The sequence below is a fragment of the Stegostoma tigrinum genome, chromosome 38 (assembly GCF_030684315.1).
Source record: "Stegostoma tigrinum isolate sSteTig4 chromosome 38, sSteTig4.hap1, whole genome shotgun sequence".
NCBI classification, from domain to species: Eukaryota; Metazoa; Chordata; class Chondrichthyes; order Orectolobiformes; family Stegostomatidae; genus Stegostoma; species Stegostoma tigrinum.
This window is the reverse complement of record NC_081391.1, coordinates 17,986,663-18,010,150: the sequence shown is the minus strand read 5'-3', so window position 1 is coordinate 18,010,150 and position 23,488 is coordinate 17,986,663. Positions and strand designations below refer to the sequence as shown.

The 23,488-nt window shown below is 46.6% G+C and overlaps 1 protein-coding gene across 4 annotated transcripts in view; it reads right to left on the bottom strand.

Annotated features, from left to right (window-relative positions):
- Window positions 1-516: 516 nt before the first annotated feature.
- Window positions 517-23,488, bottom strand: part of LOC125446945 (epidermal growth factor receptor kinase substrate 8-like protein 1) — a 94,740-nt gene continuing 71,768 nt past the window's right edge. For all 4 annotated transcript variants that reach the window (XM_048520957.2, XM_048520954.2, XM_048520956.2 and 1 more), the window contains 7 exons: window positions 17,910-17,950; window positions 15,450-15,546; window positions 12,983-13,120; window positions 11,792-11,918; window positions 9,970-10,150; window positions 7,844-7,976; window positions 517-2,884 (listed from right to left, as the gene is read on the bottom strand). In XM_048520957.2, coding sequence (XP_048376914.1) covers window positions 2,798-2,884; window positions 7,844-7,976; window positions 9,970-10,150; window positions 11,792-11,918; window positions 12,983-13,120; window positions 15,450-15,546; window positions 17,910-17,950 — 804 coding nt within the window. In that variant the 3' untranslated portion in view covers window positions 517-2,797. The remainder of the gene's footprint in view (window positions 2,885-7,843; window positions 7,977-9,969; window positions 10,151-11,791; window positions 11,919-12,982; window positions 13,121-15,449; window positions 15,547-17,909; window positions 17,951-23,488) is intronic.

Below are 23,488 nucleotides of genomic sequence, written 5' to 3'. Positions count from 1 at the left end.
TTTTTTACACAGAGAATGGCTTGTGTGTGGAATGAACTTCCAGAGGAAGTGGTGGATGCAGGCACAGTTACAACATTTAAAAGAATTTGGGATGAGTATGTGAATAAGAAATGTTTGGAGGGATATGGGCCAGGCACAGCTAGGTGGGACTAGCATCGTTTGGGATTATGGTTAGCATGGACTGGTTGGACCGAAACGTCTGCTTCTGTGCTGTAGGACTCTATGAAGTAGCTGCCGTAGAATTCTGACCTGTTTGTGTTGGTACAGTTCAGATTCTGAAATCTTTCAGTGTGCAGGGAATTCAGGAGGTGGTAATGCTATTAAACATGGCAACGACTAGATTGGAGCCTTAGAAGTAGCATGTTTCTTGTAAATAGGAGTTAGACTATTTACGCTTTGTACAATTTTTTCATCAGCAAACGGGGAGAACAGAAAGGCAAATGCAAGGTTTAAAAAGGAGGATGTTGGAGAGCACGACATTAAGTGGAGTAAAGTCAAGCCAAAGGCAGGATAGTATCATTTTCCATCGGTACATTTTATTGACTTCATACAGAAGGAGGAAGATTTCAACGCAACGTGTTCTGGTTTTAAAGTGAAAAATAAATAGCAGCATTCAAGTACACTGGCAGCAATCTGTTTACTGTCTCTCAGGGTGAAACCGAGTTTAAAGGTAAGAAACCGTAAGAAAATCTCCAACTGTGCGAGGAGTGAGTATACTGTCAGGAGGAGGATGCCAGTCTGTTAAGGTTATGGAACCATCACCATTGGATTCTGATGCAGAATTTCTTGGTACAGTGCTACATTCTGCCTATGGAACAAACACGCTGATTGTTTTGTAATAAATATGCAAAAATAATCTCGGCTAAATAAGGAATAGACACATGAATCGATGCCTTACGGACCATTGGGTCTGCTCCCTGTTTCAATATGGCTGATCATAGAATCCCAGAAAGAGGCCTTTCAGCCTATCGAGTCTGCACTGATCTTCTGAAGAGTATCCTACCCAGACCACTCCCCTACTCTATCCCTGTAACCTTGTGTTTCCCATGGCCAAACCAACTAGCCTGCACATCCCCAGACACAATGGTCAATTTAGCAACAACCAAACCACCTAACCTGTCCTGGGCACTATGGGCAATTTAACATGGCCAATCCACCTAATGTGCCCTTCCTTGGACACTATGGGCAATTTAACATGGCCAATCCACCTAATTTGCACATCCCTGGACACAATGGACAATTTAGCATGGCCAATCCACCTAATCTGTACATCTTTAGAGAAGACAGGTCCCTGAGTGTGAATAAATATAACTTCTAGCAAGTGAAAGTGAACCTTAAGCTTGTTGTTGGCACAGGTTGTGGCACATGATTGGCTTTGGTAACATTTTATGGTAGACTTTGGTTGCACGCGGCCATTTCCCCATTGCCGCTTGGGATTTCCCACGTTAAGTGAGAAGCATCTTGACTGCCGAGATGGCAACAGTTTAAGGAGAAGGGCCACACAGCTGGCCATCCTCTCTTGAGCAGGGATTAACGCTTTGAGAACAGACGATAATAATGACGTGGACATCATGAAGGAGTCCTGCAGGGGTAATGGGATTCCCTTCTTGGTTAGGAACAGTCAGGAGGACACTCATGGGAGAGCACATTCTGAGAAAGGGGAGGCTTGGTCTCCCTCACCAGCAACTCCAACCAAGAGTTGTAAACATTCAAAGCTTCATCCAAAAATCTTCATCAACTCCACACTGCACTAGTGTTAGCATTGGTTAAATCTTTATAACTGACCAATTACATAAGTAGTGCATTCATTTATAAAAATCAGTTTCTAAATACTATATCAAAATCTCATCAAAAGCAGTTATAAATGGCCCATAAATTAATGGAATCACTGCATGCCTGGAAAGAGGCCATTTGGCCCTCCCACACCAATACTCCAAACAGCGTCCCACCCAGACCCATCTTCCTACCCTATAACCCCTAGCTCCCATGGCTAATCCTCCTTGCCTACACATCCCTGGACACTATGGGCAATTTAGCATGGCTAATCCACCCTAACCTGTACATGCTTGGGCTGTGGCAGGAAACTGGAGCAAACTAATGCAGACACACATCATGTGCAAAATCATACAAATGGTCAACCAAGGCTGGAACGGAAGCCAAGTCCCTGGGGCTTTGAGGCAGCAGTGTTAACCACTGAGCCACCGTGCCGCCTAGATCGCAAAAGATCTTTTTTATGACTTTGCCCCTTCCCATTTCAAAAAGCCACCTGACAGCAGGTGCATTTCTTTATCTTGCCCCGCATGTGTCACAGAAACGGAATGCAAGCCTTTCCCCCTACCCTGCCAAAGTGTTGAGTAAGATGTCAGCACGCTTCTAGAGAATACCATGGCGGGTATGTCTCGACATGACAAGGAGTCAGATTTTTTTTTGAGAAAAATACATTGCTTCCTTTATTCTAAGTTACTCATTGGTCACTGTGGTATAAATACCAAACCATAAGACCATCCTACCAGAATAGAGAGGTGGCCTTTTTCCAACCAAGCAATGACACCAATTTTAGATCAGTATTACTTCATCCCTTAAAATGGTTGATTCTTATCAAAATAAAATATTTCCGTAAGTGAAAAACAATCTACATTCTATGTACATTTTCCTGTTGTAATTTTTGGCGTTGTGAAGTGTACAACACTGATGTTGCTCATCATCACACCTAACATGGCAGCTGAGGTGTCCAAGGACTTGCCTGAAACAAAAATTGAAGTCTACGTGTTTGGAATTAGATGTGCTTCTCCTGTCCTCACAAGGTCGACATCTTTATTTCAGAATCCACCTTTCTTTTCTGCTTTTCCATTATAGCCTCCAACTCTGTTACGGACCGATTATCCTGTAAGAAATTTGTGAATAGGAACACTTTTATGAAATTGGAAACGGCCTGTTAGACCCAACTGGGCCTTCCATTCTTGGTGAGTCATTCTGACTGAAAGGTTGACTCAGGTAGGCCTGAATTGTTTGGGAGGATGAATGGTCATCTCATTAACACAAGCAAGACTATTGTGGGACTTTTACTGTGTCCAGTTCTAGCTGCCCAGTTATAGGGAGGATATTATTAAGCTGGAGAGGATTCAGAAGAGATTTACCGGGATGTTGCCAGGTATGGAAGGCTTAAGTTATATGGAGAGGCTGGATAGGCTTGGACCTTTTTCGCTGGAGCATAGGAGATTGAGAGGTGACCTTGGAGAAGTTTATAAAATCATGAGGGCTATAGATAGGGTTAATGGTAACACAGTGAGGAGCTGGAGGAACACAGCAGGCCGGACAGCATCAGAGGAGCAGGACAGTTGATGTTTCGGATTGGGATCACTTTTGAAGAAGGGTCCCGTCCCAACATGTCAACTTTCCTGCTCCTCTAATGCTGCCTGGCCGGCTGTGTTCATCCAGCTCTATACCTTGTTATCTCTGACTCCAGCATCGGCAGTTCTTACTAAATCTAGGGTTAATGGTAGGTGCCTTTTCCCTAGGGTGAGGGACTTCAAGACTAGGGTCATACTTTAAGGTGAGAGTAGAGAGATTTAAAAAAAGACATGGGATCAACATTTTTTCAATACAAGGTGGTTTGTGTGTGAATGAACTTCCTGGGGACATAGTGGATGTGGGTGCAATTACAACAGGAAAGTTTTGGAGGGCTATGGGCCATGTATAGGCAGCTGGGACTAGTTTAGTTTGGGATTATGTTCAGTATGGACTGGTTGGACCGAACGGTCTGTTTCCATGCTCTATGGCTCTGTGAGTCACAAAGCGCTCAGCATGTATTTTTCTTCTGTTTCATTTAAAGACACCAATCAGTTGAACAATGACACCGAGCCTTTATTCAAAGGGAAGATGATATGGAAACAAGAGTAACTCCTTTATTCATTTATGGGATGAGGTCATCATTGGCCCAGACAGCAATCATTTTCCATCCCTAATTGCCCAGATGACAGTTCAGAGTCAACCACATTGCTGTGGGTCTGGAGTCACATGTAGGCCACACCAGGTAAGGATGGCAGTTTCTTCCTCTAAAGGACATCAGTGAACCAGATGGGTTTTTCCTGATAATTGACATTGAATCCATGGTCATCATTCGATTCTTAATTCCAGAGTCTTCTTTATTGAATTCAAATTCCACCATCTGCCATGGCAGGATTGGAACCTCGGTCCCCAGGACATTATCTGGCTCTCTGGTTTAACAGCCCAGTGATAATACCAGTAGGCCGCCGCCTCCCCATGTGGTAGGCTTTTTAAAGCTAACGTGTTCTAACTACTGAATATTTTGGACCATGGGTCACATCAGATAGTGTTGGACAACAATTTGAAATCTGCCCCTTCAAGGTGCAGCACAGCACATTAGGTCTCAAATTGTTCACAGATTGGATCCAATGTGTTATTTTTCCTGGAAGAAAACTACCCTGTTTTTGAAACCTACTTGCGAAATGTGTGTGTTATTGGCTGGGGCTAGCATATATGGCCCAGAGGGCAGTTTAGACCGAATAACATTTATCATGAGTCTGGTGTCACGTGTAGGTCAGACCAGGTAAGTATGGCATCCACAGCAACCCTCCGAACAACATCCCTCCCAGACCCACCTTTCTACCCTACAACCCCCTAGTTCCCATGGCTAATCCTCCTTGCCTACACATCCCTGGACATGAGTGAACTGACTGACTGTGGTCACTGGTTGTGTGGACATTTTGCTTTGCTCCACATTCTTTTTAAATTGAACTGAGGGTTCACTCTCTGCCAGAGTGGGATTTGAACCCACGTTACCAGACCAATTACCTGTGGCTTATGTGCCCAGTGACATTACCATTACACCATCATCTCCTCTGAAGGAACAAACGCCAACAAGTTCTACTGTATCCCTAGGCAACCTGTTCCACAGACTGACCACACACTCACTGAAGTATTGGTTTTGTCATTTATTTTTAAACGTAGCCCATCTTAAGCATCAGAGATAATGGGAACTGCAGATGCTGGAGAATTCCAAGATAATAAAATGTGAGGCTGGATGAACACAGCAGGTCCAGCAGCATCTCAGGAGCACAAAAGCTGACGTTTCGGGCCTAGACCCTTCATCAGAGAGGGGGATGGGGAGAGGGAACTGGAATAAATAGGGAGAGAGGGGGAGGCGGACCGAAGATGGAGAGTAAAGAAGATAGGTGGAGAGGAGAGTATAGGTGGGGAGGTAGGTAGGGGATAGGTCAGTCCAGGGAAGACGGACAGGTCCAGGAGGTGGGATGAGGTTAGTAGGTAGATGGGGGTGCGGCTTGGGGTGGGAGGAAGGGATGGGTGAGAGGAAGAACAGGTTAGGGAGGCAGAGACAGGTTGGACTGGTTTTGGGATGCAGTGGGTGGGGGGGAAGAACTGGGCTGGTTGTGTGGTGCAGTGGGGGGAGGGGACGAACTGGGCTGGTTTAGGGATGTAGTAGGGGAAGGGGAGATTTTGAAACTGGTGAAGTCCACATTGATACCATTAGGCTGCAGGGTTCCCAGGCGGAATATGGGTTGCTGTTCCTGCAACCTTCGGGTGGCATCATTGTGGCAGTGCAGGAGGCCCATGATGGACATGTCATCTAGAGAATGGGAGGAGGAGTGGAAATGGTTTGCGACTGGGAGGTGCAGTTGTTTGTTGCGAACTGAGCGGAGGTGTTCTGCAAAGCGGTCTCCAAGCCTCCGCTTGGTTTCCCCAATGTAGAGGAAGCCACACCGGGTACAGTGGATGCAGTATACCACATTGGCAGATGTGCAGGTGAACCTCTGCTTAATGTGGAATGTCATCTTGGGGCCTGGGATAGGGGTGAGGGAGGAGGTGTGGGGGCAAGTGTAGCATTTCCTGCGGTTGCAGGGGAAGGTGCCGGGTGTGGTGGGGTTGGAGGGCAGTGTGGAGCGAACAAGGGAGTCACGGAGAGAGTGGTCTCTCCGGAAAGCAGACAGGGGTGGGGATGGAAAAATGTCTTGGGTGGTGGGGTCGGTTTGTAAATGGCGGAAGTGTCGGAGGATGATGCGTTGTATCTGGAGGTTGGTAGGGTGGTGTGTGAGAACGAGGGGGATCCTCTTAGGGCGGTTGTGGCGGGGGCGGGGTGTGAGGGATGTGTTGCGGGAAATACGGGAGACGCGGTCAAGGGCGTTCTCGATCACTGTGGGGGGAAAGTTGCGGTCCTTGAAGAACTTGGACATCTGGGATGTGCGGGAGTGGAATGTCTTATCGTGGGAGCAGATGCGGCGGAGGTGGAGGAATTGGGAATAGGGAATGGAATTTTTGCAGGAGGGTGGGTGGGAGGAGGTGTATTCTAGGTAGCTGTGGGAGTCGGTGGGCTTGAAATGGACATCAGTTACAAGCTGGTTGCCTGAGATGGAGACTGAGAGGTCCAGGAAGGTGAGGGATGTGCTGGAGATGGCCCAGGTGAACTTAAGGTTGGGGTGGAAGGTGTTGGTGAAGTGGATGAACTGTTCGAGCTCCTCTGGGGAGCAAGAGGCGGCGCCGATACAGTCATCAATGTACCGGAGGAAGAGGTGGGGTTTGGGGCCTGTGTAGGTGTGGAAGAGGGACTGTTCCACGTAACCTACAAAGAGGCAGGCATAGCTGGGGCCCATGCGGGTGCCCATGGCCACCCTCTTAGTCTGTAGGAAGTGGGAGGAGTCAAAAGAGAAGTTGTTGAGGGTGAGGACGAGTTCATCTTAAGCATGTCTGTTTTTATAACGGGCTATGTGACCAATCCCCCACCTCTATATGGAGGAACCAGGAGGCTCCCTCTAACATACAACACTCTCATAGAGTCTCCACAGTGTGTAAATAGGCCATTCAGCCCATCACTTCTGCAACAACTCTCAGAACAGCACCGCATCCTGACCCAGAGCCCCTACCTCTGCATTTCTCACGGCTAATCCACCCATCCTACGCATCCCTGGACACAATGAGTAATTTCCCATGGCCAATCCACCTAGCCTGCACATCTTTAGACTGTGGGAGGAAACCGGAGCACCCAGAGGAAACCCACGCAGACTCAGGGAGAATGCGCAAATGCTACACAGACGGACATACAGCCATGGAGTCAGAGAGTTGTACAGCATGGATCTGACCCTTCGGTCCAACTCATCTATGCTGACTAGATATCTTCACATAATCTAGCCCCATCTGCCAGCATTTGGCCCCTATCCCTTTAAACCCTTCTTATTCATATACCCATTGAGATGCCTTTGAAATGGTGTAATAAATGTATCAGCCTCCAACACTTCCTCTGGCAGCTCATTCCATAGTCGGGCGAAAGATTTCAAAGTCACCACCCTCTCTGTGAAAAAGTTGCCCCTTCACATCCTTTTTAAATCTTTCCCCTCTCACCCCAAGCCTAAACCCTCCAATTTTGGACTCCCTCCCTTGGCTAGTCACCCTATCAATGCCCCTCAAGATTTTATAGACCTCTATAAGATCACTCCTCAGTCTCTGATGTTCCAAGAGGGGGAAATAAAAGGAGAGGCTGGAATCAAACCCCGGGTCCCTGGTGCTGTGAGGCAGCAGTGCTAACCAGGGAGCCACTGTGCTGCTCTCTCCAACCCCATCTACACGGCAGTGCCTCCCCCACCAATTCAGAACCAGAAGGAGAGGGGAAGGATCAAGGGTATAATTAATCATGGAGTTTGCTCCCCATTGTCATCCGATGACGGTGTTCCCCATCGTCCCCCAAACTTTGGAACATGTGTCACTGAGATGACTTGAACTCTTTCATTCAGACTGTCTAGAACATTCATCGAAGCCATGGAAGCAGACCCCTCTTCCCCAATACTTAGAGATTTCAGAAAGATCCCTTTACCTCAAGCAGTGATTTCTGGACCATTATCTGGCTGTAGACACGGGCGCCCTCCTCTGGGCTCACCGACCGCAATTCATCTTTCTGCAGGGAGAAGAGCTGGGCACCAGTCAGAATCCCAAGAGAATTCACTGTCCTGAGGGAGAGCGAGAGAGACATAGATCTCAGAGTTTCGCAGAGATGGCACTCATTTCAATGACATGACTGTTAGCCTCTCTCTGGGAAATTAGGGATGGGAAATAAATGCTGGACGCCCTCATCCGTGAACAGATGAAACAAAAAATATCAGTTTTCTTTGTGTTTTGGATGGTCTGCTGCACATTTCGTGCTCTGATTTCCAACTCCTTTAGATATTTTTTCGCAGAGTCCCTACCAGGAGTAAACAATGGAGCATGGCGCACATCGTTTGTAAATGGATACACATAATCAAACCTGAAATTATTGGTGTACAAAATGATCAGAGGTATAGGTAGAGTAGACAGCCAGAGACTTTTTCCAAGGGTGGAGGTAGCTATTACGAGGGGGCATAGTTTTAAAGTGAGTGGAGGTAGATGCAGGGGAGACATCAGAGAGCATCGGGGCGAGGAATGCATTGCTGGAGAGGATAGTGGAGTCAGCCTCATTAGGGGCATTTAAGCAGCAATTAGATAGGCATATGATTGATAGTATAATGTAGGGGTGGAGGTTAGATAGACCTTAGGTTTACAGTAAAAGTTCAGCACAACGTTGTGGGCCGAAGGGCCTGTACTGTGCTGTACTGTTCTATGTTCTATGATTGAACTTTATAAGTTTTATCCCCCTTTCCAAAAGTGAGGGCCCTGCTAGATATTAAACCATCCTAAACACATCTTTCGAACCTGCTTGCTGTTCAATATGATCATGTTTGGTCGTCCAACTCAATCCCTTGTTCCTGCTTTTGTACCTTTGATCCCATTAACGGTAAGAACTAGAGTTATAGTAAGTGGTCTACAGCTCAGACAAAGACCCTTCAGCCCATCAAGTCCGCGCCAGTCAAATACAACCAGCCACCTATTCTAATCCCATTTTCCAGCACTTGTCCCCAGCCTTGGTATGTCTTGGCATCGTAAGTGCACATCTAAATTCTTCTTAAATGTTATGAGGGCTTCTGTTGCTGCCATGCTTACAGGCCATGAGTTCCAGATTCCCATTACCATCCAAGTGAAATTTATTTCCTCGCATCTCCTCGAAATCTCCTGCCCCTTTCCTTGAGCTAATGCCCTCTGGTCCTTGATCCTTTCACCGTGGTGATGTCTAACCCCTTTTTGAAAACATTCAATGTTTTGACTTCAACCACTTTCTGTGGCAGAGAATTCCACTGTATTCCCACTCTCCGGGTCAAGACATTTCACCCCATCTCAGTTCTAAATGGCCTACCCCCTATCGCTAGAAGCAGGAAACATAGTTTCAGAAATAAGGCAGTTCGGGTGGAGTTGAGGAGAAATTTCATGTCTGAAAGAGTCACCTTTGGAATACTCTCCCTCGGTGAGCAGAAAGCCTGTCGCTGGGTCAAACTCCTGGAATTCCCTCCTTAAGAGCATTGTGGGTCAACCCACAGTGGGTAGACTGCAGTGGCTCAAGAAGGCAGCTCACCACCACCTTCTCAAGGGGCAACTAGGGACAGGCAATAAATGCTGGGCCCAGCCATTGATGCCCACATCCCACAAATGAATAAGAAAAGAAATACATACTCGAGGTTGGGTTTGGCAGAGTTTTTGAGTCAAGGTCCTGATGTGGGCAGGCAAATGGACTTGAAGCCATGATTGGTAGAGTTGTGGGCCTTGTTGAATGATGGGCAGGAGAAATGGGCCAAATGGCCTGCCTTCCTGCTCCTTTGTTTAACCTCATGTTGCCCCCACATTCTCACTGTAAGGTACCTCATCCTGACTGCAGCCCACCTTCCCATGCCACGTGAATGTACTCCATGTTAACACAGTCCGATGATTCTTTACCCAACTGTGTTCCCCAATTCCCTGCTACTACTTTCTGCAACACATTGATGAATTTTGGACTAGGTGTGTAGCTCACATCAGTGTCCTGGAGATCAAACTTTAATTCTTGTAGAGTCCAACACCATCCATGAAAGCTGGCCCACCTCAGTATAGACTTACATCTGAGAGAAGCCTTTGGCCTCCAGCCAAGTCTTGACTTCAGTTGGAGAGGAATTGTAGTCCAGAGGGACTGAGGTGTCAAGGGTCTTCTGGACCTGGAAGGACTTATGCTGTGCTGTTCTGCCGTTTGCAATCCTCAGTAACAATTCTTCATTCATGACGTTAATCTGGGCATTACGCTCTGAGGAAGGAATGCCACAAGATCAGTTAGCACCAGGTTAGACAAAATTGGAAAGTATTGTACGCGCTGGCCTATCTGCTTTTCCCATTAGACGAGACCAGGTCCACACTCAACACCAAACTGCACTATTCAACTGAGGTTACAGTTCCTGATTGTCATCACCTTTGCCATTCATTGAATCCACCACCACACTGAGTTGTTATGGGACAGAAGGCGGCCATTAGGTCCATTGCGTCTATACTATCTCTTTATTGAGCATCATTACCTAATACCAATCTCCTGACTTCTTTCCCCCCCTTACCCTCCCCCAGTTTTAATACAAACAACTACCCAATGTCCTCATAAATGCCTGTCCCTCACAAATTTCCAGGCAGTGCATTCTACACCCTAACTACTCGCTGGGTGAGAAAGTTCATTTCTCACATCGGCCCTGTTCCTTTTGTGAATCATCTGAAATCTGTGCCCTATTATTCTTGTTCCTTTTAGAAACAGGGGCAGCTTCTCCCCGTCTACTCGGTCCAGCCCAATCAGGGTTTTGAACACCTCTGTCAAATCTCCCCTTAGCCTTGTTCTGTCCAATGAGAATAACTCCAGTCTACCTCCATCACTGTGGTTTCTCATTCTTGTAAATGTGTAACATCTACAAGATGTACTTCAGCAATTTGTCAAGGCTCCTTACACAGCCCCTTCCAAACCCACAACTTCTATTATCCAGGAGGATAAGAGCACAGATGCATGTGAACACTGTCACTTGCAAGATCCCTGCTAAACTGTGCACAATCTGGAGTTAGAATTAAATCACTGCCTCTGCCCGGTCACTGGTTTAATATCCTGCGTACCACTCGCTAACAGCACAGAGAGTGAACTCATGGGCAGCAGTGGTCAAAGAGGGCAGCTTAGAAACACCTTCTCAAGGGGCAACTAGGGACGGGCAATAAATGCTGGGCAATGCCTACTTCCTCAAGGGAAGTGGAATGGAAACAGTAACTCTTTGTGTGTTATTTATAACCTGTATACTTCCTTAGGGATCTGACCCAGATTCCAACAAGGAGGTTCGGATCCTCGAGCCCAGGGTGGCGAAATAGTAGACTTTGTCTTAAATTCTATTTCTTTTTAATTTTTATTTAATTATGCCATCATTTAATGTCCGTTATTCTGAACTTATTATTTCTTTAAGCTTTCTAATTTATTACTATGATTTTGAAGGGCTGTAATGCCGGACTTTTTGATTTCTACTTTTATTTCCTAAGAATTTGGACCTAAGAATCTGTACCTAGGTATCCTTGCACCTCGTGGTGACTTGTAAACTTTTCACTGTACTCATGAGAGGACATGTGACAATATAGCTAGTTCTAATTCTTGATTTGATTTTTGACTTATTGTTGTCGCGTGTACCTAAGTAAAGTGAAAACTTCTGTTTTACATGCAATACAGGCAGTTCATAGGACATCCAAGGGCATACAGACCACAGGGTGATGGAACAGTGAGTTATGGCTGTGCAGGAGGTGTAAAAAATTCTAAGTACACTCAGGGACACAGTGCGTGGTATTACACAAAAACAGGAGTGCTGTTCCAAATGACAAAAAAGGCAGCAAATACCAGGTGATAATGGTGTCATTCCAGGAGCGTTGTGTCACTGACCTTTCTCTTTCGGAGTCACACCGACATTCTCAGGGTTCGGGTCCCAGCCGACCTGCGCTGGGTTGGGTTGACTTGCTCTTTTCGGCAGGGTCGGGGGTGGCGTGCCTTTTGGAGTTTGCCGGTTCCCCTGCAAAACACAAAGAACCCCTGAGTCCTGTGGTGCTGGAATGTCGGGGAGCCAGCGCTGAAATTCTCCCGGCGTTAGCACAAACGCTCGGGACTGCTCGCAATTCACCAATCCTCCCAGGCTTTTCATTTCCTTTTCGTTTACTTTTCACGCTGGTTCCCATAAATGGAGAAGAAAGCAAGCGGTTGCATTCGAATAGCACCTGACATGGCCCTCGGGCAGTGCTTTACAGCCAAAGAAATACCCTTGGAAGTGTAGCCATCGTTATAGGTGGAAGAAACACCAACTTGAGCACAGCAAGATCCCGCAGTCAGTGATGATTAATTTTCAGGGTTAAATGTTGCCCACTGCTTTGGTCTCTCACTCTTCTACAAATGGACACACACAATTGTTTTCTTCCAACCATTACTTGGCCTCTGTTTAACATTCCTTTAAATAAAAATCCTCCTCAACACCGGGCCCTCCTCCATACTGATAGAGGGATGTCGGCCTAGATTTTAGCCCCCAAAGTCCTGAGATGGGCCTCGAACCAAAACTTCTGGGTTCTGAGAGAAAATCATTGCCCACTGAACACAGGCGACATCAACGGAAGTTCATCAAGTAGGGGACTGTGATGTATTGAAACCGTTAGTGTTCTGAGGAAGGCCACTTGACCTCACCCGTAACTGATTTCCCACCATAAACACTGCCAGACCTGCTGAGCTTTTCCAGCAATTTCTGCTTTTGTTTCTGATTTCCAGCATTGGTGGTTCTTTCAGGTTTTATTTACGCATTTTGTCCATCTGAGGCTTTACACATGTGCCAGCAGAGGGAGGCTGCGATGAACAGATATCATGTGCAGTTCAACTTCAAAATATTTCCAGATGAATAAGTAACTTTTTCAGGCAATTTGGAAGATTAGATGTAGCAAAAGAAAGGTCTAGAGGAGAGGGAAAATGTGAAAACAAAGACAAAAATGATAGCAGAAAGTTAGAGAGAAGTCAAGGAATTTTTAATCAGATTAATTTCCAGATAATTGTCAGGATAAGAGCAGCTTTGAGCGGTCTGGCAGTAATATTTGCTACCTTGTGTATCTGAGCATATTGAGATGAGTTGTCAACGACATCCTGTGCAGGTACAGGCTCCAGGATATTGAAGGGGATATAGCCAACCTGTCCACTCTGATTCTGCACCTTCCACCACTGTTTGGAATCATCCAGCACCTAGGGAGAGAAAATCTACATCAGCCGTAGAACATCACCCCTTGCAAGCCCCACCCTGACTTGGAAATATATCGCCGTTCCTTCAGTGCCACTGGGTCAAAATCCCAGAATTCATAGAATCCCTGCAGTGTGGAAACAGGCCCTTCGGCCCAACATTTCCGCACCGACACTTGGAACACCCCACCCATACCCATCCCCCATAGCTATATAGCTCTGAGCTACACATCCCTGAACATAATGGGCAATTTAGCATGGCCAATCCACCCTAACCCGCACATCTTTGGACTGTGGGAGGAATCCCACGCAGACACGGGGAGAATGCGCAAACTCCACACAGACAGTCGCCCGAGGCTAGAATCGAACCTGGGTCCCTAGCGTTGTGAGGCAGCGGTGCTAACCAATGACCCACCGTGCCGCCCCCAACAATCCGTTGCTGATTGTTGGAAAAATCCATCAGGGTGACTAAAGTTCTTTAGGGAAGGAAACTGCTCTACTTATCTAGTCAGGCCTATGCATGAATTCCCATGTCACAGCAATGTAGTCGACTCTTAAATGCCCTCTAGGCAATTAAGGATGTGCACTAAGTGCTGGCCTATCCACTGAAGCCCTCATTCTCATGAATGAATAAATTATGTTCCCCGCCCAACTTCATCAAGTTTCTCAGCCAATGAGCTCAGTAAGCAGGAGTCAATTCAAAATCTGATCCAAGTTATTCGTCTCTGAGTCTATCGCATTGTCAACCCTGCTTTTTCATGTTCATTTGCATTTAAAATTCCTTTGTTGGTTTTACTTCCATCTCTCCTGAAAGCCCCACCTCCTTAAGGGTCATGGTCCCACAGCGGCTAGAAGCTCTCCAACCCCAGAGATCACTTTCCCTTTGTTTCGAAAAAGAGAAACTTTGCTGGCTGAAGTTTTTCCTCTTGCATTGATCAGGACAGATGCAAGAGTGCCAAGTTGCAAACCACCGCCACTGCGGGAGAAAAGGAAGCTTTTAGATTATCAGGGCCATCTCTGATTTGCTGAGGAAATGTGATGGAGGAATCAGCTGAGAATTACAGGCTCCCAAGCTGCTAGGTGATTCAGCACCAAGGAATGACCAAACTCACTTCCAATGATGATAGATAACAGGAGTAAGATCTTGAGTAATTCAAAAAAACATGCAAGATTGGAACATATCCCTTTTATTTGCCGAGAATGGGCACCTGTTTAGGACATATGTCACTTCTAGTAAGTGCAAATGAGCATGATTGTGATCTCGGTTGATTATCCCAAATTCATTGTGTCTGTAACTATTCACACTCTCAGAATCATTCAGTAAATGACATCTAACATCAGGCAATGTATCCTGGCTTTTGTGAAGAAAATCCAAGTGACTATCAGACTCATTTCTTCCAATGCAACCACATAGTATAATTTATAAGGCATAGGGCATTAACTTGGATTGTAATGAGTCAAGTCTACATGGTTGAGGGCGATCTAACCAAAGTATCTGAAATGAGAAAAATTTTCTATAGGTGGAAATAGAGGCCCTTATTTCCGCTGATGAACAAAATGTAGGCATAGCTTTAAACTTCGTTTAGGAGCAAGATCAGGATGAATTCCTTATGTGAATGTAGTGTTGAAAATTGCACTGTGCAGTATGTTCTTGAGGGGATACCCTACGCACTTGCTCCAGCAGAGGGAGTCTACTAGGAAGCAGTAGTAAAGTTTCTATATTTAGCAGCTTGTGTCTCTAGCTAAATATATAAATGTCCAAAGAACTTCAGCGATATGGTATTGCAAATCGTGTGATTTATCCTGAACTCCGAACAAAGCTTCATAGAATCCCTACAGTGCAGGAGGAGGCCATTCGGGCTATTGAGTCCATGCCAATCCCCTGAAGAACTTCCCACCCAGATACCCTATCCCTGTAACCCCACTGCTAATCTACCAAACCTGAGCATCCCTGAACATCAGGACAATTTGCATAGGTGAATCCACCCTAACTTGCACACCTTTGGACTGTGAGAGGAAACCGGAGCACCCGGAGGAAACCCACGCAGACACGGAGAGAATGTGCAAACTCCGCACAGACAGTCGCCCAAGGCTGGAATCAAACCCAGGTCCCTGGCACTGTGAGGCAGCAGTGCTAACCTTTCGCGAGCTGAAGCTTTCGAAGATTGAGATTTAGAGATTTTGTTGCTCATCCACAGATGGAGAGCAAAGGTAGGGAAATGGAGCTGGAACGATGGCTGGCTGGGGGTGATGAGGGTGGGGGAAGACCAGAGGGGCTGAATGGCCCCCTTCTATCAGTGCCTTCCATTGGAAGGTCTCAAATTAGGGAACTCACCTCCACTACTTCGCCAGACAACACAGAGAGCTCGTTGCTGTTTCGGGCCACAAAGTCATAACTGCACTTCATGTGTTTGGTCTCCACATTGTGAGTCCTGAAGGAAGAAGACTGACATTGTCAAGACTTTTTTGTGTCTTTTTGTGTTTGTGTTTTTTAACGTCATGGACGGAAATGAGAGACAACCAAGTATATCTTAAAACCTGACGACTGCTGCCCCGTTTGAAAGCAAGAAGTTTGATCCTGACTGTGAATACTGTGTCACTATGAGGTATAGCTGTGTCTGCAGATGAACTGGAGTCATGTGGCTTTTTACAGATGGAGCTTTGTTTTGCAATAAAAAGAACTCGATTGGTCTATGCACTAGCCATTATGCGACTGATTCTCAGATTACTGAATGGCTTGGGTCTCGGAACAAGGTACAGGCAGAAACAGAAGCTGCGGGAAAAGCTGAGCAGGACTGGCAGCATCTGTGAAGAAAGAAAGATCAGAGTTAACGGTAACTCAGTTCTGAGGAAGGGCCACCGGACCCAAGACGTTAACTTTGATGTTTTTTCTTCACAGACGCTGCCAGGCCTGCTGAGCTTTTCCAGCAACTTCTGCCTTTTTGTTCCTGCTTTACAGCATTTGCAGTTCTTTCTGTTTTACACAGAGAAACTGTCAGGTCTTCAACCAGCTGTGAACTCCTCTTCCATTCTCTGCAGCAAACCAATTATAAAGTGGAGAGAGTTCTGCTGCTCAATATCCCTGTAGGGTTAGCAAAGACTCATAGCGACCACATTAGGCTGAATACCTCGCAAATGGCCATATTTATTCAGCAATTACTTGAAAGCTGTCCCTTTTAATGATGGGTCAGAGAACCTTTATAAGTGAACTAGCCATCCTGTGACTTTTGCAAACAAGTGGAAGCGTTCGGAAAAGGAAGGTTGACAGGAAAAGCTCTGATTGTTGAGAAGTAATTCACAAGACCCTGTGAACAAAGCCTGCTTTCTCAGCATGGGTTGTCTTCATTCTCATGAGTTAGTGGCATCGTTACCATGTTTCAGGGAGACTTAGGGATGGCCTTGAAACTTTTCCTTGCCCTCCTAGTAACCGTTTGCCGTGCCGAGGCTCAGAGCTCAGAGCTTGCTCGAGGTCATATCATATGCCGGGCATGCGGGCAAGGTGGCAGGGGGAGGGGCAGGGGTTCTGGGGCACAGCTGTTGGCAGGGTTGGTGAAACCAGAGTCTAAAACATTACATCAACCATTAACAAGTGGAGGTGGCATTGTGGGAGGATTTCATTGGCCATTTGCGAGGTATTTTGCCTAATGAGTCTTTGCTAATCCTACTGAGAAGCAGCTTTGTCTCCACTTCAACACCAACCCAGGTGCAAGCAAGGTTTTGAGTGTTCCCCTTACTTGATGGCAGAATTATCTCTTCACATCTTAGTTGTCCCTACAGCTGTGGTTTTCATGGTCAGTAGAAGGGCCTGGATATTAGGCAGCTCCCACTTTGAACGATGGCCACCCCTCCCAGCAGCACTTTTTAAAGAAAATGATGGATGTGGGCACTGCTGGCTGGGCCCAGCATTTATTGCACATCCCCATTTGCCCCTTGAGAAGGTGGTGGTGAGCTGACTTTTAGAACCACTGCAGTCAATGCGCTGTGCGTTGACCCACAATGCCTGTAGGGAGGGAATTCCAGGATTTTGACCAAATAACGGTGAAGGAATAACAATATATTTCCAAGTGAGGATGGTGAATGGCTTGGAGGGGAACTTGCAGGGGATGGTGTTCCCATGTAGCTGCTGCCTTTCTCCTTTCAGGGGGTAAAGGTGGTGAGTTTGGAAGGAGTTCTCAAAGAAGACCTGTGTTTGAGCATGGAAAGAGACCCTCCAGTCTATCAAGTGGTCATGGGTTTGGAAGATGCTGTCGAAGGAATCTTGGTGAATCCCACGATAGATGGCACACAGTCCTAGTGTCAGTGTTGGAGGGAACGGGCACTGTGAATGTGACTGAGCTCCCTATCATTGCGCATGACCAGCTGCAGGCCTCTGGGACTGTTATGGTTCTGGATGTCCTCCTGGGTTGGTGGTGGTGTTGTGGTAGGGGTTGGTGGGGGGTTGGGGAGCGGGCAGTTGTGCTCGAGGATTTCATCGATCAGATACTTGAGCCCAGCAGCCAAAACAACCTACTCCCTGGCCCCGAGCCCCTCAACGGAGCCACCCTTTCTCGAGCTCCTGTGAACACGGCCTAGCGGGAACGCCAAGCCTGTTCAGGAGCACTGAGATCTGAGTTTTCCCATTGCCTTTCCCCTTGACCAGTCATCTCCACAAGCACTTTCGCCAGCTTGCTCCCTTTATAAATGTCATTCTTATCATGAGAGTACACTTGGAGACAGAAGCTCCTCAGGTCCTCTTGTAAAGTTAACAGTCGCTTGGCTGTTTCCAGCTGAGGTATTGAGCTAAAAAGGCACTTACCCATTGCTTTGTTTGACAGGAGCTGTCTGTGGGCCTGATTGCTGGAACAAAGCAGATATAAGTTTAAAAGAAAATCAATAAACATCAAGACCGAACAAAACTGTACAATCCCAGCTGACCAGACAAGTATCAGTCAAAAAGATATGTGTCTCTAACATTTGGACTCTGCACTGTTTCGTCTGGAAATTCAAACCACACATAAACTTACAAAAATTCTGGAAATCCAGAACAAAAACAGAGAAAATGCCAGAAATATCAGCAGGTCAGGCAACAGCGAGAAAGAGATTTTAATACTTTCAGCTGATTAAGTCTCTTCCGATCTGAAGAGTTAAGACTCGAAAGCTTGACACTGTTTCAGTCTCTGCAGATGCGGCCAAGCCCTGCTGCATTTTATCCGGAACAAAAATGAAGTTGCTGGAAAAGCTCAGCAGGTCTGGCGGCATCTGTTAAGGAGAAAATAGAGTTAACATTTCGGGTCCAGAGACCCTTCCTCTGAGCACCTCCGCACCTCCCTGAGAATTCATTTTAATACGTTTTCTGCTTTTCTGACATTTAATTTTGGTGCGCTGTAAAACAGAAAAATTGAAGTGAAGGCCTAAGGCCTACTAGAAGAGGCCTTCAGGAAGTTTATAAAGAGTGAAGAAAAAAATGAGATAAGGTAGTGATTGTAATGAAATCAGCCCAGTTGGATCTCATAGAATCTGAGTTCCCTGATTGAGGCTGTTAACCTGGTCCAATCAGGGAGCCCTGGCTGACATAAATGGGCGAATGTCAGGGGTATTGACCCAATAAAACAGAGGGCTATTATCAAAGGCAATGTATTTGTAAATGACGATTGGTGATGGGACGCCAGCCTATCAATCAGGCGATGCCAATGTTGGGTCTTATTGCTTTGGAGATAGTTAGAGTGAGAACAGACAGGTGGGAGAGTTTCAGTAGGCATTAGAATACTGCAGGAAAATATCCTCAAGCTAGAAGAACAGCATAATCTAGTTGAGTGGCAGAGCAGACTTGATGGGCCAAATAGCCTACCTGTATTACTATTTCCTATGTTTCTATGATCTCACAATTCTCTCAGCGTACTCTGTACATGGAGAGAAAGTGGGAGTGGGATAATGAAATTACACGATCAGCACGGTGGCTCAGTGGTTAGCCCTGCAGCCTCACAGCAGCAGAGACCTGAGTTAGATTCCAGCCTCAGACAACTGTCTGCGCGGAGTTTGCACATTCTCCCTGTGTCTGTGTGTGTTTCCTCCGGGTGGTCCCGTTTCCATCCACAGTCCAAAGATGTGCAGCTTAGGTATGGGAATTACAGGGGTGGGTGTGGTAAGACTGGGTAGGATGCTCTTCAGAGGGGCGGTGTGGACCTGTTGGGCTGAATGGCCTGATTCCACACTGTAAGGATTCTATGATCATATTGAATGGTGGCGCAGGTCTGAATGGCCTATTTCTATGTAAGGTAGGTGTGAAATGTCGACTTGAAATTGCAGGAACACACAAATGGTTGATTTTCAATAGCTATACTGACAGAAATCTCTTCATATCTGCACAACATAATAGTCCTTGGTCCCTCAATGTCTCCCACCCGTCTGCTCTCACTCTAACTATCTCCAAAGCAACAAAACCCAACATTGGCATCACCTGATTAAAAGGCTGGCGTCCCATCACCAATCATCATTTACAAATGCATTGCCTTTGATAATAGCCCTCCGTTTCATTGGGTCAGGGGCTCAACATCCCTGACATTCACCCATTTATGTCAGCCAGGGCTCCCTGATTGGGCCACATTAATCAGGGAGCTCAGATTCTATGAGGTCCAGCTGGACTGATTTCACTACAATCACTACTTTATCTCATTTTATATCTTCACTCTCCCTTCACTGCAATCAATATTTGTCATGGCAGCACTTTTGATCCATTCTCCACCAAGTATGAATTTATTATTCACCTTTTTATTTATTTGGTCCATCCCACCACCCTCTGACTTTAGCCTGAAGCTCTCATGGGTGCAGTGTGGTAGTACCCCTGCCTCTAAGCTAGAAGGTCTGAGTTCAAGTCCTGTTCCAGGGCCTGAGACCTGAGGTAGGTACCTTTCTAATGTGGCCAAACTGTGTTCCAATGCATCCCAATGGCAGGCAGAGAGAGGAGGATTTATCCCCAGGGTAGGGGAGTTTGAAACTAGATGGCATAATTTTTAAGGCGATGGCTGAAAGATTTAAAAGCGACCTGAGGGGCAACACTTTCACACAGAGAACGGTTCATACGTGGCATGAACTGCTAGAGGAACTGGTAAACTCGACATAAGTTTGGGCAGGTACATGGGCTGGAAAGGTTTGGAGGGATTTGGGCCAAAGGTAACCAATGGGGCTAGTCTAGTTTGGGAAAGCTGGTTTGCATCGACAAGTTGGGCCGAAGGGTTTGCGTCCCAGCCGTGTGACTTCATGACTCTCAGCGAGATTCCCGCAAAGAAACTGAAGCCTCTCGGATCACTATCTGTGGATCCGGGCTACAAATTGCAGGATTAAAGTCCATGTTACCACGGCAACTGGGAACCCCTGCGCGAACTGTGATATACTCTTGCCTTAAGTAAGATCGAATGTACTTTGGTATCACATGGACACCTTTCGTGTGGAAAGCCAGATGCACTTGGGAATCCAGCACTCATCTTTAAATCTCAGCTCATTTGACTGTGATATTATGCTCCTCCTGCAGGTGCAAAATTTGCACCATGCTGGTCTGTTCCAGCAATAGCTTTTCGATTATTGTTAACGTGAAATTATTAAATGTGGTCCGGTTCATTATGGGGCACTGGAGAATACTTTTTTGAGCTCAGTACAGTGTTAGCTTGATACTAACCACTTTGAGGTACACTACCACCAGACCCCACCTGGTGGCGGTGCTGAGCTTAAGAAAGGGCCTCTGGTTTCTCAGTACCGCCACCTGCAGAGTATTACTGGAACTGTAGCCTTAAACAATGAATATCCCCTTTTCAAGTAAGAGGAACCTGCATTTACATCGTGTTCCCTGTAAATGCCTAGCAGAATACTGTGCACAACAGATAAACCCGAAAAGCTCTATTTCTGTGCAAACTTTAATATCTAAAATAAAACATGCATTTATATCCCAGCTATTGCGTTGCTCAGGACATCTTCAAGTGAGTTGAGGGTGAGCCATTATGAAGGGAATGTGGCATAAAGTTTGCACACAGGAGGATCACTGAAATACTGTACACAGGCCACTATCCCATCACTAAGTCACTGTTTATTTACTTGTGCACAGTACACCATAAGACCATAAGACATATGAGTGGAAGTAAGGTCATTCGGCCCATCAAGTCCACTCCGCCATTTAAATCATAGCTGATGGGCATTTCAACTCCACTTCCCTGCACTCTCCCCGTAGCCCTTGATTCCTTCTGAGATCTGTGACCAGCCAGTTCAGAGATAGTCCCCAACACTGAAGAGATTCTAAAATCTCCTGGTTAAGTTGGCTGGCCAGGGCTTTCATGATTGGCCCAGGTTACTAACCCCAATCAAGAATCTCACAGTTAATGAGGTCAACCTGGTTCCAGTCACCACAGTCATGTTCGCAGCCATGTCATCAAGGGACAGGCACTCTCTTTTCCTTTAAACAATTGCAGGGTTAAAGGGACAGGGGACAGAGTTGAATCTGGGTGAGATGCTGTTAATATGGTCGGTATGGACTTGGTGGGCCGAATGGCCTGGTTCCACACTGTGAGGACTCTATGGTTCTTTCAAGGCTGAATGGGTGCAGCACGGTGGCTCAGTGGTTAGCACTGCAGCCTCACAGCGCCAGGGACCTGGGTTCAATTCCGCCTTCGGGGGACTGCCTGTGTGGAGTTTGCACATTCTCCCTGTGTCTGTGTGGATTTCCTGCCCCAGTCCAAAGATGTGCAGGTTAAGGGAGACTAGCCATATTAAATTACCCATAGGGTCCAAGGATGTGAGACTAAATGGATTGGCCATGGGAAATGCAGGGTTACAGGGATTCATTAGGTGGCGTGGGTCTGGGTGAGATGCTCTTCAGAGGGTTGGAGTGGGCTTTGGATTATATTCTGTTAACCATGTGATCACACATAGCCTCCTCAGAGGAAATATGACGCCTCACTTATATACACACCACCTGATGATGTAGCTCTCCCTGAGCACTGACTCGGTTTGAATAGATATCTAAGTCTCTGATGTGGGACTTGAACTCACAACGTTCTGACTCACAACTGTATGAAACCCAAAAGGGCTAGCTGCAATGTGGGTTTTAAGTTGTCTGCATAATAACCAGATGTGTTGGACCTGAAAAGTTTCTTGTGTTTAATATTAATCAGATACTTTGTTAATTTATTTATAACAGGCCAGTTGCTAATTAGAAGCATAAACGTGGATGATGTAGATCAATATCAGTTAGAGCTCCTGGGGCTGAAGGGTATGGGGGAGAAAGTGGGAATAGGGTGGGGGGTGCTGAGTTGGATGATCAGCCATGATCATATTGAATGACAGACATGCTCAAAAGGCCAAATGGCCTACTGTTGCTCTTCTTTTCTGTGTTTCTCAGTTTCAGATCGCCACAGAGTATAGACCTCGTGGGGTCCTGAAGAGAAGCTGATCAAAGAAGATGGTTACAGGAAGGATCTTAAAGAAGGAGATTGAGATGGTGAGCTTTATGGGCCAGTTGCAGAGGGCCAGGTAATGGCAGCTGCCAGTGGTGATGCAATGAGCGCCTTCATAGGGCTGGAGTTACCATGAGCAAGGAGGGCTACACTCACCGTGAGCAAGGAGGGTTACTCTCACTGTGAGCAAGGAGGGCTACACTCACCGTGAGCAAGGAGGGTTACTCTCACTGTGAGCAAGGAGGGCTACACTCACCGTGAGCAAGGAGGGTTACTCTCACCGTGAGCAAGGAGGGCTACGCTCACCATGTGCCCATCTCTGCTTCGGGAAATTGCCCTGCCCGGTCACGTGGAGGCCCACGGCAGGAGATTGTGACCGTGAGTAAGGACAGACCAAATCTAGGGACACCTGGCAACCATTTCTTTCACAGTTTGTGTTCACTCTGTCGCTCCATGATGTTCGTTTTTCTTCATGTGGATGGTTTAGAGGGGACTGGAGGAAAACCCTTCTCACCCAGAGTGTGGTGGGGGTTTGGAATGCACTGCCTGGGGAGGTGTGTTGAGGCAGGAACATTCACAACCTACAAAAAGTACTTGGACGTGCATTTGAAGTGTCATAACATTCAAGGCTATGGGACTAGCGCAGGGAAGTGGGGCTAGTCCTACCTACTAATGGAACTTGTAGGCAGCAATATATTTTTGGCAGTACACAATAGATGAGCCTCTTCTGTATGACTTTCCGATTAGTAGCTCTACACACCACCTGCTATTGTGGTACCATTTGGGTGTGGACAAAGATGGGCAGAAGGGTTGAGTAGAGAGATTATGCCTCCAGGGCTGAACTAGTACTGCAGACGGGAACCTTGCTCAGGCCCGGGAGTAGTCCCAGCAGATGGGTGCCTGACTGGCAGTCCCCTTCTCTCCCACTCCAAACTCTCCCTCAACCTGCTGCTTC